This window comes from Pezoporus occidentalis, unplaced genomic scaffold, assembly GCF_034315485.1.
Source record: "Pezoporus occidentalis ecotype Australia unplaced genomic scaffold, CSIRO_AGI_Poc_V1 ctg10, whole genome shotgun sequence".
Classification (NCBI taxonomy): domain Eukaryota; kingdom Metazoa; phylum Chordata; class Aves; order Psittaciformes; family Psittacidae; genus Pezoporus; species Pezoporus occidentalis.
In genome coordinates this window covers 2,217,590-2,233,749 of record NW_026912779.1, presented here as the reverse complement: position 1 = coordinate 2,233,749, position 16,160 = coordinate 2,217,590, and the positions used below count along the sequence as shown (strand labels likewise).

At 43.3% G+C, this 16,160-nt stretch overlaps 1 protein-coding gene across 2 annotated transcripts in view; it reads left to right on the top strand.

The window, feature by feature from the left end:
* Nucleotides 1-8,304, top strand: part of EFEMP1 (EGF containing fibulin extracellular matrix protein 1) — a 378,486-nt gene extending 370,182 nt beyond the window's left edge. For both annotated transcript variants that reach the window (XM_062609499.1, XM_062609495.1), the window contains 5 exons: nucleotides 961-1,080; nucleotides 2,501-2,620; nucleotides 4,048-4,171; nucleotides 4,290-4,485; nucleotides 7,072-8,304. In XM_062609499.1, coding sequence (XP_062465483.1) covers nucleotides 961-1,080; nucleotides 2,501-2,620; nucleotides 4,048-4,171; nucleotides 4,290-4,485; nucleotides 7,072-7,230 — 719 coding nt within the window. In that variant the 3' untranslated portion in view covers nucleotides 7,231-8,304. The remainder of the gene's footprint in view (nucleotides 1-960; nucleotides 1,081-2,500; nucleotides 2,621-4,047; nucleotides 4,172-4,289; nucleotides 4,486-7,071) is intronic.
* Nucleotides 8,305-16,160: the final 7,856 nt, after the last annotated feature.

Sequence of the window (16,160 nt, the reverse complement as noted above, 5' to 3'; positions counted from 1 at the left end):
TGTTGCCAGAAATTAACTAAAAGGAGGAAGAAAAAAATCCCTTTGTAATCAGTTTTGCCCTATTGCCATTCATTTTCAAGACTAGGAGGTTCAACATATAGAGAATCCTCCTTATTGTTTTAGTGCCTGATCTTAGTCATCTTTGTCAGCCTTTAGCTGTATCTGTAAATAACTGAGGGATGCTGACATCAATAAGCATTCACAAAACCCATGAGCTCAAGACCTTTTAAAATGCATCTCTCCTCTACTGATTATATCTGATACACACAAATATGAATGGAATATGGGAGGAATACATGGGAAAACACAGACTAAATAACAGAGGAGCAGCAGTTAGTCAACAGCCTGTGAAAATAAGTGTTATAGATTCCAGAGTTGATTCCAGTTATATAAACTTCCATTAAAAATTGCTTCTCATACCAGTGTTCTCACATATGTTCATAGGATGGGCACATCATGGAAAAAGCCCAGCACAGAAACATACCTTCCCCCAATATGGTCTAGGTCTTTGAGCATTGCAAAACTCCACTGGCCTCAAAGGCTCATGTTATAATTGTAATGGAATTTAAAAGAACAAATTTTAAGAGTAATAAATAGCTCCAATAAATCCTAACCACTGCATGCTGAGAGCTCTTATCAGTATGTGTTCCTTATATCAATTATTTATAGAGACTTGGCATTTCATACCTGAAAAAAAGAGCCTGGAATGTGGAGTTTAATAGCCACACTGAACATTTTTGGAAGAACCCATCACACATTAGAATAACTCTCATTCCTGGAAAAATACTCTTTTTGTTACATGGAATGTAAAGCATAGATCTGACATTCCAGTGATGCAGAATCTATATTGATACAGCCAACTGAGCTCCTGCTAAGCACTAGACCCAGACTAAGGACTAACCCATTTAATCAGCCTTATACCAGCTACACAGGATGAAGATCTGTAACTTCTCCTTTCAGACATCAACGAATGTGATGCCAATAACCCGTGTGCACAACAGTGTTACAATATACTGGGTTCTTTCATCTGTCAGTGTAATCCAGGGTTTGAGTTGAGCAGTGACAGAATCAACTGTGAAGGTAAGCAATTTGTGTGTCTTGGAAGAGGGATTTCTTGGTTTAAATGATTTTCCCAGAGGTCTTTTTGTGAACTAAGAGATAATTCGAGTGGAGCCACCCTGCAGGTGCAGTTTATAGCCAAAACCTTAAGATATTTAGCTTTTCTGTTATAAATGTGGTTGTTAATGCACATCTTAGTAGCTGCACTCAGGTACACACAGGTACAGGTATCTCTCTTTAACAGTAAGTGCAAAGCAGGACAGACATTACTACGTTTCAGACCACAGCTGGGAAGAATAAGGCTTCTGAATGCTTATTTCACAAACTCATTGGGCTTGTGTGTGGTCTAATGCTGATGACCATGAAATGAATCGGAAAGGAATGCAAACCAAAAACAAGTGCAAGTTTGTGTGTTGTTGAGCTCCTCTGAAAATAAAACCTCCCATTTCTGATTTTAAGGAAGCGACAATTGTGCTTTTGAGGGGCTTTCAAGCCTGTGTATCCAAACAGCACGTCTCCTGATGATTATACAATCAACACTTTATTTCCTCTGCCAGAGTCTCCACAGGGGTTCTCTAATCTCCTTTTGGACACATGATGATCTCACCCATAAAGCCAATATCCCTTCTACCAGTCTTTGAGCCAAAGAGGGCTTTTTGGTTTACCACTGCCCTGCTAAACAAGCTAGCAGAGCTATTACAGATGCTCCCACTCCAAGCTTCTTAAGCTAATCCTATTTGCAAGTGAACAGAACAGGGAGCAGCAAGTATGCAGCCTCCAAGGACAGCCTTGACATGGAATCAAGAACTGGGCTCAAACCTCAGAGGCAGTAGGAGGGAGTTGGGTTGTTTTCCAAGCCATTCCCTAGTTTTGATAGGTTTAATTTCATTTCCAGTTAATGGCATATACTGTTCAATTCTGTTTCACATTACACTTTCTAGCAAGGGACTGATGGTTACACAAGGATTTAAACAAGCAAAAGAGAATGGTACGCACTGATTGTAATTTGAAGACAAAAAGAGGCCTTCCCCTCTTCCCCAAAGAGCTACTCCGTTAGCGTAGGGCACGAGTACAAAGGCAATATTTTTGCCTTACTAACTAATCTCCCATCTGTGGGGGTTTGTGAAAGTAACCACATTTTGGAATACTGAAAGAATAAATTCTTTCAAGAGTTATTTTCCCAAATCTGTTCTGAAGTCTAAACTTAGCTTCTGCCTCCTCAAATCCAAAGTTCTCAACGTTGTTGATAAAACACCAGCAGAACTTGCCCTGCTGTTTGCAACTTTATGGTGTTAAGCAGTACATTTCTGCACTTTGCTACCTCCTTCCTTTTAGACAGAACTCTTTTCTTTCCCTGTTACCAGAATTTGGCCAGTATATTTAGTTCTGTAACAAGGTAAGAGTTAGACAACGATACCGTTAAGCTCTTCTGTCTCTGCAGACACTGACGAATGCAGAACTTCAAGTTATATATGTCAGTACCAGTGTGTCAATGAACCAGGAAAATTCTCCTGTGTCTGCCCTGAAGGATACCAGGTAGTAGGAAGCAGAACCTGTCAAGGTGAGTGCCCTCAGCTTAGCAGCCTCAATACTGCATTAGTAACACCACCATTTCAGGCAAGGCTAAGAATGCTTGCTATCTAAATATTTATATCTCGTGACATTATGCTAGCAAAAGATATGTTGATAAAGCATTTGATGATTAATTGCATCTCTTGTATTAATTCCTGCTTGAATCCTGCAGCTCAAACTCTTAAGTCCTTCAAATTCCTAGGACAAAGTGTCAGTTCTTGCAACCCTTGGGTAAAACTGGTGTTGGATATCTAGGTAGGAGTCTAAGTTTCAGAGATGAGATAAATGTCTCTGGAAAAGGAAATTAGAGCATTTTTTACAGACATTAAATGTGCCTTTATATGATGTTTCATTTTATAGAGATTCCTAACTCCAGCCACAGTAGAAATGAAAGATGTTTCTTCTGATAACAGGAGGGAAAAATAATACACAAGACTTGAGCAGCTTTGATAATCTGTGCTTAGAAACTAAATGTTCTGGTGCCACCAAAAGCCAGGATTTTGAAGTCTGGGTTTTCTTCACTGGTGCTAAATGTCTCTGTATCTTATGAGAGAATATTGCAGAACAACATACCAAGTGCAAGAACTATTGCTTCTGTCATCCAGAAGCCAATTTAATGGTCATTATCTATAGAAATAGGTGCTAATTGCTGGCAGAAGGGATGAGAAAATACATCAGGGTTTATTAACATTTTTTATAAAATCCAGATTAATTTGCTAATACTAAATATCATGGGGTAGCATGACCACGTACATCGGTTTGTGCCTTCCATAACTAAACCCTTTCTGTGACTGTGCATTTCAGGAGATCATGTAGGTAGACACCAGTGGGGTTCTGGCACTGGCTGGATAATAGAGCATTAATACAGTGTGAGTCTGACAGTCCCGACCTCCATTCAGGGTTATTTTCCCAGGCACAAAAGGAAGCTCTGCTTGGGACAATAAACAAGTTTTCCTTATTCCTTTCAAAGCTATTTTAGTTTAACTGTAGCCATTAACTAAGCATTTATACCATCAAACGAGAAAAGGTGGAAAAATCACAATTTTTCCTCAAAACCTTTTTCCTCTGTCTGCAAGGTATCTTCTGCTATGAAATCATACTTTGCTACTTAAAAGCTTTATAGTATTTCCACAGCTGTATTACGGTTAAAGCATACCTTTAGTCAGCAAAAAAAAAAATCTTCAGACTTTATGTGTCAATAAACACATTTAATGTGTTAATAAACACATTTATCCCATTTCTGCATAGGGAAAGCCTTTCAAGCCAGGCCTCAGAAGAGCAGGTAAAGAACAAAGAACACAGGAACCTGTTGGGTTTCAACAGACAGGCAGGTGGTTGTTTTGAAGACACTGTGTTTGGTTTTGCAGCAAATTCATTTCCATCTGCTTTGATACGGTCCCTTTTCCTTCCTCCTAGATATAAATGAGTGTGAGACCACTAATGAATGCAGAGAGGATGAAATTTGCTGGAATTACCACGGAGGATTTCGTTGTTACCCAAGAAATCCTTGTCAAGAGCCCTATGTCCTCACATCTGAGAAGTAAGAGGAGACAATAGTCTTTTGTAGAATGATCCTCATCAGGCAACATGAGGAGACACATTAGAAAGCAAATACCAAGTGTCTGCAGCTATCAGTTTCATCCTTTTGTGTCTTCCAGCCGCTGTGTCTGCCCTGTATCAAACACCATTTGCCGGGAGCTGCCCTACTCTGTGGTGTACAAATACATGAGCATCCGCTCTGACCGAACGGTGCCCTCCGACATCTTCCAGATCCAGGCAACCACCATCTACCCTAATACCATTAACACATTCCGGATCAAGTCTGGGAATGAAAATGGAGAGTTTTACCTGAGAGTGAGTATCGGTGGGAGTAGGACCCTCAGCAGGGGATAAAAACCACTGGGTTGTAACACCAAAAGTTGCACTAGTGCCTGGCCTTTTGGCAAAGCCATCAAATGGCCCTGAAAGAGTATCATTGCATCCCAAAGTTGATCAAATTTTGGGTCTTCCTTTTCAAATGTGCTTGGTTTCCAAATTTTAAAAAGCCTTTTACTTTTCTACCTAAAAACGCTACATTGAGAATCAGCCTGCTTCTTTCAAATGAACACAACGCTAGTAATGATCATGAATATTTACCAACCTTGGGATACCCATGTCAAATTCAAATGAGGTACCTCCATGCTTTTCACTCTGAACCAACAGCCACACATGTGTATTTAGCAGAGGATTATAGAAATATTCCGAGTACAATAATCACAGAATCCCAGCCTGGTTTGGGTTGGAAGGGACCTTAAAGCTCATCCAGCTCCAACCCCTGCCATGGGCAGGGACACCTTCCACTAGAGCAGCTTGCTCCAAGCCCCTGTGTCCAACCTGCCCTTGAACACTGCCAGGGATGGGGCAGCCACAGCTTCTCTGGGCACCCTGTGCCAGCGCCTCAGCACCCTCACAGGGAAGAGCTTCTGCCTAAGAGCTCATCTCAGTCTCCCCTCTGGCAGGTTCAAGCCATTCCCCTTGGCCTGTCCCTACAGGCCCTTGTCTCCAAGCCCCTCTTTCCTGCAGCCCCTTCAGGCACTGGAGCTGCTCTCAGGTCTCCCCTTCAGGAGCCTTCTCTTCTCCAGGCTGCCCCAGCCCAGCTCTCTCAGCCTGGCTCCAGAGCAGAGCTGCTCCAGCCCTCGCAGCATCTCCATGGCCTCCTCTGGCCTCACTCCAACAGCTCCACATCCCTCTTGTGCTGCTGCCCCAGAGCTGGACCAGGACTGCAGGAAGGGGTAGGGGGGGTCTTCCCAGAGGGGAAAATCCCCTCCCTTAACCTGCTGCTCATGCTCTGGGGGTGCAGCTCAGCACATGGGGGCGGTTCTGGGCTGCAACAGTATTAACAATATAAAATATGCAATTTAAATTTCTCATTTCTCAAAAAAAAAGTAAGGAAATCAAGAGCAGCTTGGGATGAGGCACTGGTTTGTGGAGTGCTAAGTTCAGGGTAGTTTACAAGGGCTTTGTGTCCTGATTTACTCCAACCTTCACTTTCCCATAGTGCTGCAACTATTTCAGAAAACCACAAAAGTTCAAGTGACTGACGACAGCAGCATTTCCTGTTGGTATCATGCAGTCAAGCAGATCCACATGAATGAAAGTGTCCCTAACATCTGCTCTTTGAGCTTTTTTTTGGGGGGGAAGAAATCTGATTTTCTTGAACACTTGTAATATTTGCAAATCCCTGGAAAATCCTTTTTGCTTCGTATATGGGCTTTACACTCAGTAGAAGAGAATCAGCATAAAAAGCTTCACCCAGAAATACATCATTGGAAGGTTTTTCTATTTTAACTCAAATCTGAAGATGGAGGGAATGATAGTAAATCTCAAAAGTATACCTAGAGATGGCATTGCCTATTTATGCCATGTTTCCCCAAGACAGGAATATGGAATTACTCACCGATATCTCACTTGTGGTATAACCTATAACCCAATGCTTTTCCATGGATGTACTACACATCAAGCCCCCATACCTACCCCCCCTTAAAAAAGAAGAAGATATCACCAGCTCTAGTTTTGGGTTAGATCTCAGTCTAGCCTTTAAACTGAGTGTCAGACTAACAATTCCAACCTTCTGTTGCCACCCAACAAGAAGTCACAGGCCTTAAATAAGGAAGCGTGTGTTTATTCCTGGCAAGGGACTCTGGTAAACAAAGGCTTACTTGGAAGTTATTCTTATTGTTGTACAAAAACTTGGAGCTGGGTCTGGGATACAGCAGATGGACTGGATTCAGTTTGATACGTAGTAAGTGAAGGGAGAGATGGAGCTTACCCTTTTACTATCACCTGTAAATGATGAAGCCGTTTAACAGACTGGCAGCATGCCACAGACAAGGTCTGTCAGTGCTCCCCGGCAGCACTATCCCAAGCTGGGAAAAGAGCTTTGGAGCAGTACAAGATGGGGATGGCAACAGGCACACCGGTTGCAAGAATTCCCAGTGTTTACAAGAGGAGCATGACTTCTAGAGCATGAACATTGAGACAGGCTTAGTTTCTCTCCACTGAACACGCTACATCCCTGTTAAAGACATTAGGTCTCTCTTGTTTTACTTATTCTCTCTCTGTTTTAAAAGCTGATAGATGGGGCTAAGAAATAAAGACCATCCTGGGATAGATTACCAATTCCCATGTCCTTGAGGAGAGTCAGCATAACCAGGAACAGATTTTGCAGTGCAGTTTATTCCTCTGAGCCCTGGTCAGGTAAAGCTTTCCCTGCAGCAAAGCCAGGTGTGAGATTAGTCATGGCTGTTTCAAAACGTTAAAAGAATACTTGCATTGTGTATCTCTGTGCTGAGACAGAGCATTTTTACAGTGTAGTAACACCCCAGCCCTCTCCTGATGCAACAGGGGACTCGTTTTAGGTTGAACTGAATTAAACTGAGTGGTTTTCTGTTGTTCTTTCAGCAAACAAGCGCCGTGAGTGCAATGCTTGTACTGGTGAAATCACTCTCAGGACCAAGAGAACACATTGTGGACCTGGAGATGTTAACAGTCAACAGCTTGAATTATCGTACCAGCTCGGTGTTAAGATTAACAATAATAGTGGGACCTTATGCATTTTAGTGGTTTTCAATAACCCTTCACTGGCACTTAAAGCAGCCAAAGAATATTCTCTTAAAGAAAGCACTTACTATTTTATTTATAGAGTTTGCTCTCTTGGTTTTATTTTCAAGATTTGTTTAGTAAGTTGATACCTGTAATCCACACATTACACCTGTAATTCAAAATTAGTAGATGTGTTCCATAGTATAACATGGGCATTGTCACTTTCTGTATAAAGATTTAAATCTTTTTTTATTACCTTTCTTGGACTAGATACATACCCTGCTTTTGTATGAGACCTGTATGTTCATACTCTCCTGTAAAGCTTCACACCCCCTCCCTAGGCAAATAGGTCATGCAGTTAAAAGGTGATCTTCTGTGTTGTTCTGATTTTAAATTCTAATGCAGCTACACTGACAATCTCAACAAGAATAAATGATATAGTATGAATGATACACAAGGAATGGTTATCTGATAAGCTAAAATGTATTTCTTCTTTTTAACTACTTTGTAACAAAAGCTAACAGTCAATAAAAACCTCTTTCTGTAGACATTTATGTGCTATCACAGTTGGTTTTTCTAATCTGTTTTGGAGGCGAGATGGTAAGAAATGTTTGGCATTGGGTTTTTCTATGCAGATTGTGCTAACCATACCATGGAATAACATTCTGCTCCCTCCAAGATAAACAGACCATAGGAAGAAAACTCCAAGAAGGAAAGAAACTCCAAATGGAAAAATCACCGCACAAGGCACGTGTGTCTGTACTTTCTCCTGAGAACACTGTTGGTAGTTACTGGTTAGAGGGACACAGCGTTTGCAGACAGAAGTTAACATGCTACTTTCTCCAGCAATATTATGTTTTATACTAAGAATTGAGTGCATTTGCTTAGTAAGTTATATCATTGTCAGGCACTCGGTCCTATTTCTGCTCTTACAACTCAGATGTATCATGTACAGTGTTCATAAAGTTTATTTCTAATTCAAGAACTAATAACACCTTTTGTAATATGTCAAATCGTATTTCTTGTTTAAAAATGTACTAGTTATTCCTTTGATGTACAAAATTTTTAATAAAGATCTCTTACCATATTGAATTCAGTCTTTTTTCGTGGTAGTTTATAAGTACATTAGAGGGGTGAATTGGCAGCTACTGGGGAAGTCAGCAAAGACCCATTGAGTTCTGCAGAGTCAGAAGGACCCAGATGTTGGTCCACACAGTGTTAGTTCACGGAAGACTAAAAACACAATTCTGTTGTAGAAGGACAAAGGCATTTCCCAGTGAGTTTTAGTTTTACTGACATTAAAAGAGGATAAATACACAACATTCACACATAGTTGCTGATTTACAGGAAGGAGCCTCTTTTCTATTTAAAATTCATTTTCTATAGAATTTATTTGTGAATAGCATATGCATTAAACACAAAAACATGCATTATACACAAAAAAATCTGTGGGTGCAGACCCACAGATTCAAACTGAGTATGTCAATCACCATCAGCGATTGCTTTCAAGAGATGTGCCCAAAGCAAAAAGCTTGGCTGGAGGACTTGGCACCCAGAAGTCCTGCAACAAGACAGCCAAGATTTGCTCCAGTGTATAACTTAGAACAGGCCACAAAGGCTCTGGTTTAGGGTGACACATCCCCCACGCTCAGACAAATTGCAGAGCAGGACCCCATTATCCAATGATCATTCCTTCAGGCACTCATTTGTGGCTTTAAACAAATACTTCTTCTGCCAGAAGGGACAGAGCACATGGGTGTAACAGGCCAAAAAACCAGTGCTGGCTCTGGGTCACATTTGCTTTGCCTGGGGCCCCGGAGCTGTGGGGTGAGACCCCAGGTAGCCTTCACCCCCTTGGCAAAGAGAAGCTCAGCAATGCAAACCCAGTTGCTTTGTAGAGGGATTTAACTGGCGTTTTCCATGGTGAAAATTCTGTGATACAGAGAATTTGGCTTGTAGGAAGCTCCTTCCTCTCCCCAGAGGGATTCCTCCCCATTCATCATCGTTACAAATCTGCTCAGTTTGAAAGGCAACTCCTCACCCCGCACATGTACTAAGCAAAATGCCTCCAACCTCCTCCTCCCTGCAGTTCTTGTGGCAAGCAGGGAGGCTGTCAACTAACATTTTCTCCCCATGTAATCTGTCCTCACAGAGGAGCAGTGCCTCAAGCATCCCCTTCACTCCCCAGCATCAGCACTCTTCTTTTACACTGACGTTCAATTCCCCAAACTGTGTCATTCAGCTTTTCCCATTCCAAGAAACTATCAATTTTGTTGTTTCTATTTAAAATGGGCAATTTTCTCTTGATAGGCACCTGGTGGCTTTGCCTCCTTCAGTCCTGGGACCTGCAGAGCACCAGGATGGTCCCTGTAGCGAACTAAGAAGCCACAAATCATCCCCAAGCTGCCAGACTCTGCCTTAAGGAGTTACTCTACGTTCATGCTTTGCCAGTATTTATACCAGTTACATCACCAGCACTTTTAAATCTGTGCTTAACTGACAATCACCCAAAATTGATCATCCTATATATATAAAAAAATATCTACATACTTCTCAAACAGCATGAACAGCAGAGGTATTGTAGCTTGTACATGTGCCCGAGCCATATTCCGCTCACTGATTCCTCCACATCTCATCGTGCTCATAGACTTGGCTTAACCCATTCTGCTTTCACACATCGTCCTGCCAAGCACCTCTCTCGCTATCTGTTTGCAATATTCATGTCTATATAAGACCACTTACAGCCCAAAACAGCCAAATCAGAGCTTTTGTCACACAGCTCAGCAGCACAGATCCAGCCACTTGCCACTATGGTGCTATGGGTTGGTAGAGACCTAAAGGCAGTTGCTGGGTGTGGGCACCACTCTCTGCACATGCCTTTAAATCATGGTGCTCTTATGGAAGCGGGGAGCTGAAATAACAGCAGCCCCTCCAAAGCAAAACACAAGCAGGCAAGCAGAGCAAGCCAGGCACTGCAGCACAAGTTGGAAGGGGGTGCCTGGTATTGTTTTGGATAGGGGTGCGGTACATGATCCAGTAAGAGTGTCCAAGAGAATCCCATAATAACAATGAGAAGATGGTTCAGAGCCCGAACAAGGAGCTTTTGTACATCACACCATGCCAGAAAACCTGCATGTTGTTTGGAGGAAAACCCACAGGTTCACCCCATTCTCCAGGAAAGCAGGACTTGATGTTCCTTGCAAAGGATATGGAGCTGCAGCAAACATGCAACAAGAGTTTGAATAGCTCCTTGGGTTAAAAGGGACACTGAAACACCAAGAAATCATATGAGAGCAAAGTGTTTCACTGTATCCTACTGGCATGACCATCATCGATAAGACACTCCAGGAAAGATTCCCATATAAATCTCTGTCACTGCTGGAGCAGAATCTAAACTAGGCTCACATGCAAAGTTTAGTATCTTCTGAGAAATAAAAAACAGGGAGAGAAAAAAAAAAATGAAGTAAAAATAAAAATAGGACTTTGAGTAAACAGAACTTAAGGAAATAGAAATGCACTTCCCCGAGACCACCTGAACAGAGTGCAGTGGGATTATTTTGTTTGGAAGGCTCACAAATGCAAGTTTATTGTTGAATCCCGTTTCCATGGCTGCAAAGAGTTGCTTGTGTTTTGAACGATCATCCGTGTTTCTAACTTTATAACTCTCCTATTAAAATATAGAACAGCTGCTGCCCCACTCAGCTGTTCGGCACATGGAGCCCACCAGGGACAAAGCCCACTGTTAACAGGGAGAATGATTCTTAACGCCCTCACATTTCTAAACCTCACCATCATCCCGGAGAAATGGCACATTTCCACACTTCCCAGCTGGGGGAACACCTGCGTAATGCACAACTGAACTGTGCTGCATCTGGTACCAAACCCAGTTTGATTTCATCTGGCCAGCAGAAAAAGTTATCAGCCCCAGCAAACAGAAACAGGGCAGAGGGAGCTGTGTTTCATATCTGGGGAAAAGCAGATGTGTAGTTAAGATGTTTATACTGCAAACATTTCTGTATATATTAGGAGGAAAGAGAGCTGTTTAATAAAACAGAGTTGGTTTACAGTTGCCAAAGCAAATTTGAAGGACAGTACAACAGCTTTTGTCATTTCTGCATGGGAAAAAAATACAGCCTGACTTTACACTGACATAGAGCATGTACATTGGACAAGTAATTCTATTTTTTCTCAAGTAAAAGGTTTTCTTAACTCTTTTTAAAGCCTCCCATTTACTGTGTGTACTTGCTCAGCAGAAAATGCTGCAAACATTGTGTCACAACAACATGACAAAGTTTTATTAAAGGCTTCCCCCCATTTATTCTCTGGTATCTCAGCAAACACCTTGCTACTGAATAAAGGGCTGTGTGGCCAAGGCCCAGCAATGCTTCCTGGAGATCACAATACTGGACTTAGGTGAGCTCCAGGTTTCTAAGAATCATGGAATGGTTTAGGTTGGAAGGGACCTTAAAGCTCATCCAGTTCCAACCCCTGCCACGGGCAGGGACACCTTCCACTAGAGCAGCTTGCTTCAAGACCCTGTGTCCAACCTGGCCTTGAACACTGCCAGGGATGGGGCAGCCACAGCTTCTCTGGGCACCCTGTGCCAGCGCCTCAGCACCCTCACAGGGAAGAGCTTCTGCCTAAGAGCTCAGCTCAGTCTCCCCTGTTCTGGCAGGTTCAAGCCATTCCCCTTGGCCTGTCCCTCCATCCCTTGTCCCAAGCCCCTCTCCAGGTTTCCTGCAGCCCCTTTAGGCACTGAAGCTGCTCTCAGGTCTCCCCTTCAGGAGCCTTCTCTTCTCCAGGCTGCCCCAGCCCAGCTCTCTCAGCCCGGCTCCAGAGCAGAGCTGCTCCAGCCCTCGCAGCATCTCCGTGGCCTCCTCTAGACTCACTCAAGCAGGTCCAGGTTTGGTTTGTAACCAGTCACACAGTCCCAGTGTGTGCTGTTTCTGCTCTTGCTTGAGAGAGACTATTTCACTTCTGATCCAGAATCCCAGCAGCTACCTCTGTGCTCTGCATCCCTGCTCCCTCCCAGAAACACATCTGGATAATTAATATTTTTAATTTTCATATTTCTGACATTTCTCCGTCACCACACCCTATGTATATACCCAAACAGGGGAAATATTGCTCCTAACATGCTTCAGATCAGATCTTTGACAGAAAAAGGTGCAGCTCTCCAAGACTTCAGCAGCTCCTGCCCTGCAAACACACACTCGGGCTCACCCATTGCACAGCTTTAATGAAATACTTATTTGTTTTCTCCCCACCCCACCCCAGAAGATACCCCCTAAAGCCTCTGCAGTTCTGGTCTATAAGCTCACTATGCAAAGGCATGTTCCATTCCCATACACTCAACACAAGCATACAGAGAGGCTCTCACATTAAGCAGCCTGCCAGCTGGGGTGACAAAAGTAACATATTTATACTGTTCAACTCTCAAACCACAACTACAAAAAGCCACAGAGGCACCTCAAGGTCCAAACCCTGCCGATGCCACTTCAGAGACATCTGAACCTGCGACTGCCTCCTCTTGAGGGTCACGTTTTCTTCTTGCACTTGGAGTGTTTCTGGAGTATCTATGTGCAATATGTAGGAATGTTTCCTATACAGAATATATACAACAAACACCCAAGTGGGAAGTCAAAAGAGCGGAATTCTTTCAGGCGGCATGGAAACTAGGAAAACAAACAGATTTGGGAAGCTTGGAGCACGGGCTGCAGAGGGGGAAGCCAACATACCAAAACAGCAGGGTAAAAGGCATTATTAAAATCAATAAGTCATCCTCAGAGAAGCTGAGGTTGTATACGAATGAGGAAAATAGAAATGTTCTTGAGATCTGGAAGGTCACACGTAAAAGCAAACAAGGGAGGCCAAAAGGAGCGACTTGCAAATGCCTGGACCAGCAAATCAAACCTCCTCCAACCACAGCAGAAGCAACCTCCCTGGAGGCTGGTGAGGCCAAGGAGTGACCCACACATCACAGGAACGGGCAAAAAGGTTAATGCCATGGCAGGAAAACGAAATGAAGCTTTCTATCATGTTCCTGGAGGAGGAATTTGGCAATACCACTATGCCAGAGCAACATACCAAAGGACCTGCCTCCAAGTAAGAAGTGGATAGAAGAAGGGGAACAGCAGATTTTGCTAATGATATCCAGTTATTCAGGTAAAGATGAGCATCCTCTGCCTTTATATGCTCTGAATATTGAGCAAAAAGTGCCAAATAAAACCAAAGTGGATAAATGCAAAGTAATGAACATAGGGGGGAAGTTATCCCAGCTTTATTTGAACAGCAAAAGCCTCTGGATTGACCAGCACCTCCTGGAATAGTATCAAAGTCATGACAGACCATTCAAAGGAAACCACAGCTCCAGAAAGCTATTTCAGCATCAGGAATAACTGGGATGTAGCAGGGAATGAAGTTGAACATTTACAGAGTCATACAAATCCACTACATCTTAAGCACAGCATGCAGTTTGGGTCCCATTTCCTCAACCCCTTCTTAGGGCAGGATGTTGGGGATGACAAATCTCAGATCAGCCTGAAAAAGAACTGAACGAATTCAGATCCATTAAATGTGTGGCTGTCCTGAGCAGCAGCTCTTCCTCTGGCACCTGCAGGCACAAGGGAAGCATTTTGATGCTACATCCATCATTTGCATTAGTAATGTTCTTGTGTGGTTGGTGTATTCAGCCCACGGTGACCAACCATCGCACCCAGCACAGAGGTGGCCATAAAGCCACTAAAGCAAACTGAGCAGCAAATGTTTACAACAGAAATCAACTTCAAGGGAAGAAAACTTAAATTTCTGCCCAGTTTAAAGGCACTGCCTGGAGGAAGGAACCAGATCATTGCTAACAGTGGTGTTTCCAGGAAAGCCATTTCGGGACACACCTATTAGACATCAATTGACCCTTGAAGTGATTTGAAGTCTGAGGCTGAAGTTGTGTTTGCTGCTTTCTCCTCCCCAGTGAACCAGTTTCCAGTCAATTCTGCAATGCACGGGCAGCCTAAAGACTACTCCCAATACTGAGTAGGGCTGTTTTGCTTCACGAGAGCTTTGAACACAGGCAGAGATGGGAAGGCAGTGGAAAACATGAAGCAACATGCTGCAAGGCCAGTGATTTTGTACTAGAAACCAAATCACAAGAATCAAAACAGCAACATGAAACTTCAATGGGGTCAGAAGATTTCTGCCTTTGCCGAAGAGGGAAAACACAAATTATGCAGTGAATATCTCCAATAAAGTGCTAAAATTTCATGGACAATCAAGCAGTAATTTCTTCTAACGTATCACAAAAGGCCACAGTTTCTTCTGTTCTCTGCAAACATGGAGCAGATCAAGCTGACATATGCTCATGTCCTATGAGCCAGGCCTGTGCATCACTGTCCCCACTAGTGCTGGGAAATAGACAGAAACCACACCGAAACCTTTGCAAAAGCATCACATTTTGAGAGCTCACTCTGTCTCTAGGCAAACTGGCTCCAGTTCAGCTTCCCACTTCCATCTGGAAGCTCCCCCCCTCTCCCACAACCCTTTTTTCCCCTTGATATAGATCAGAGGCATCACTGGTGTTAAAATTCCCACCATACAGGTTTGAAGCTGCTCAGTTCCATCACAAGTAGATGTTTTCAGGAACACGTTTCCTTGCTCAGTTTAAGAATCTCTTCCCTCCCCCCCCCCCCATTTGTGGAGTGGGCAGAAATTAAGATGCCACAGTGACATTTGTGAAGCTTCAACACATGCTTTGCATAAAAGGCTGCTTGCATACAACCGTAAGGAAAAGCTTCATTCACATCATGGCCATCAAGGTTGAAATTAAAGCTCCCCTAAAAGATCATGCACACATACACATTACAGATGTATGATACATACATGCAGCGCTGATACGTAAAGAAACAAGGATCCAGCCAGTACCAACATCCTGCTTAAATCCACCCGCCTGTGAGGTACCAACATAACCACGTCTATAAGCTGGCAGCTTGTTGGCACAGCCTTCTCCTATCCGATTCAGCAGCTAAGTCACTATTCACCTTGACATCATTTGATGCTTGTACCTAGGCCAAAATCCCTAAACCAGGTTATTGTCAATGTTAAGTCCAGTAGCTTGGTGTGTATTTCTCTTCCTCTGCTGTGGGAGATGGCATCAGTTCTAATCAGCTTAGGGAAATCACACCATACACAGGTATCATTTCCAGATTCTGGTTTTAAGTTCTATGTAACTCTATTATTGAGTTCCCAGCCTGAGCACCAAGTGCTCAAGGCACATTTTGGAGGGGCTGGGACACCCTGGACACACTCTCGCCCATCTTTACCTTGCCTCTTCCATAGGCTTTGAGCACCATCCCGACACATTTGCCTGCAGCCTTTTCTACCTGAATCCAGCCCTTCCACTGCTGTGACAGTGCTGCAGGGATATTTTCCTTCTCTGGATGGTCACATATTTCTCCACCTTTGGGCTTACCCAAATTTGCACACACTCAGGCACTTGAGGTCAAGGCTTTTGCTCGGATTGCTCTTGACCACCACCGTCCGAGCTGAAACCACTGTGCTGGGTGGAAATACTATCTAGATGTTTAGAAAGATCAGCCTGACTCTGAAAATGAGACGGTGCTTTCAAGCAGTGTAGGATATGTGGTGACAGGGGGGTGCTTTCTCACACCGCAGGCCCCCATATCCCCCTGCTCAGCTATGCAACCTGGGCTATTTCAACAGCTGTCCTCAGCAGATGCTTCCTGAGGTTGCCTGGAGTCTCAAAAAGGATGTAAAATATTTGTAGTAATTCCCTGAACAAACCCAAGAGGCTTCCTCGAAGCAGAGTCCTCAGTTCTGTTGACTTGTGTTTTTAAAAGGTAATATAAATTCCACTTACGCTGGTTTGTTTTGATGTTGAAAATTGGTCTCCATAGACATGGTTGAAATCATGCCCTGAAGCGCTGAGGCCGAAG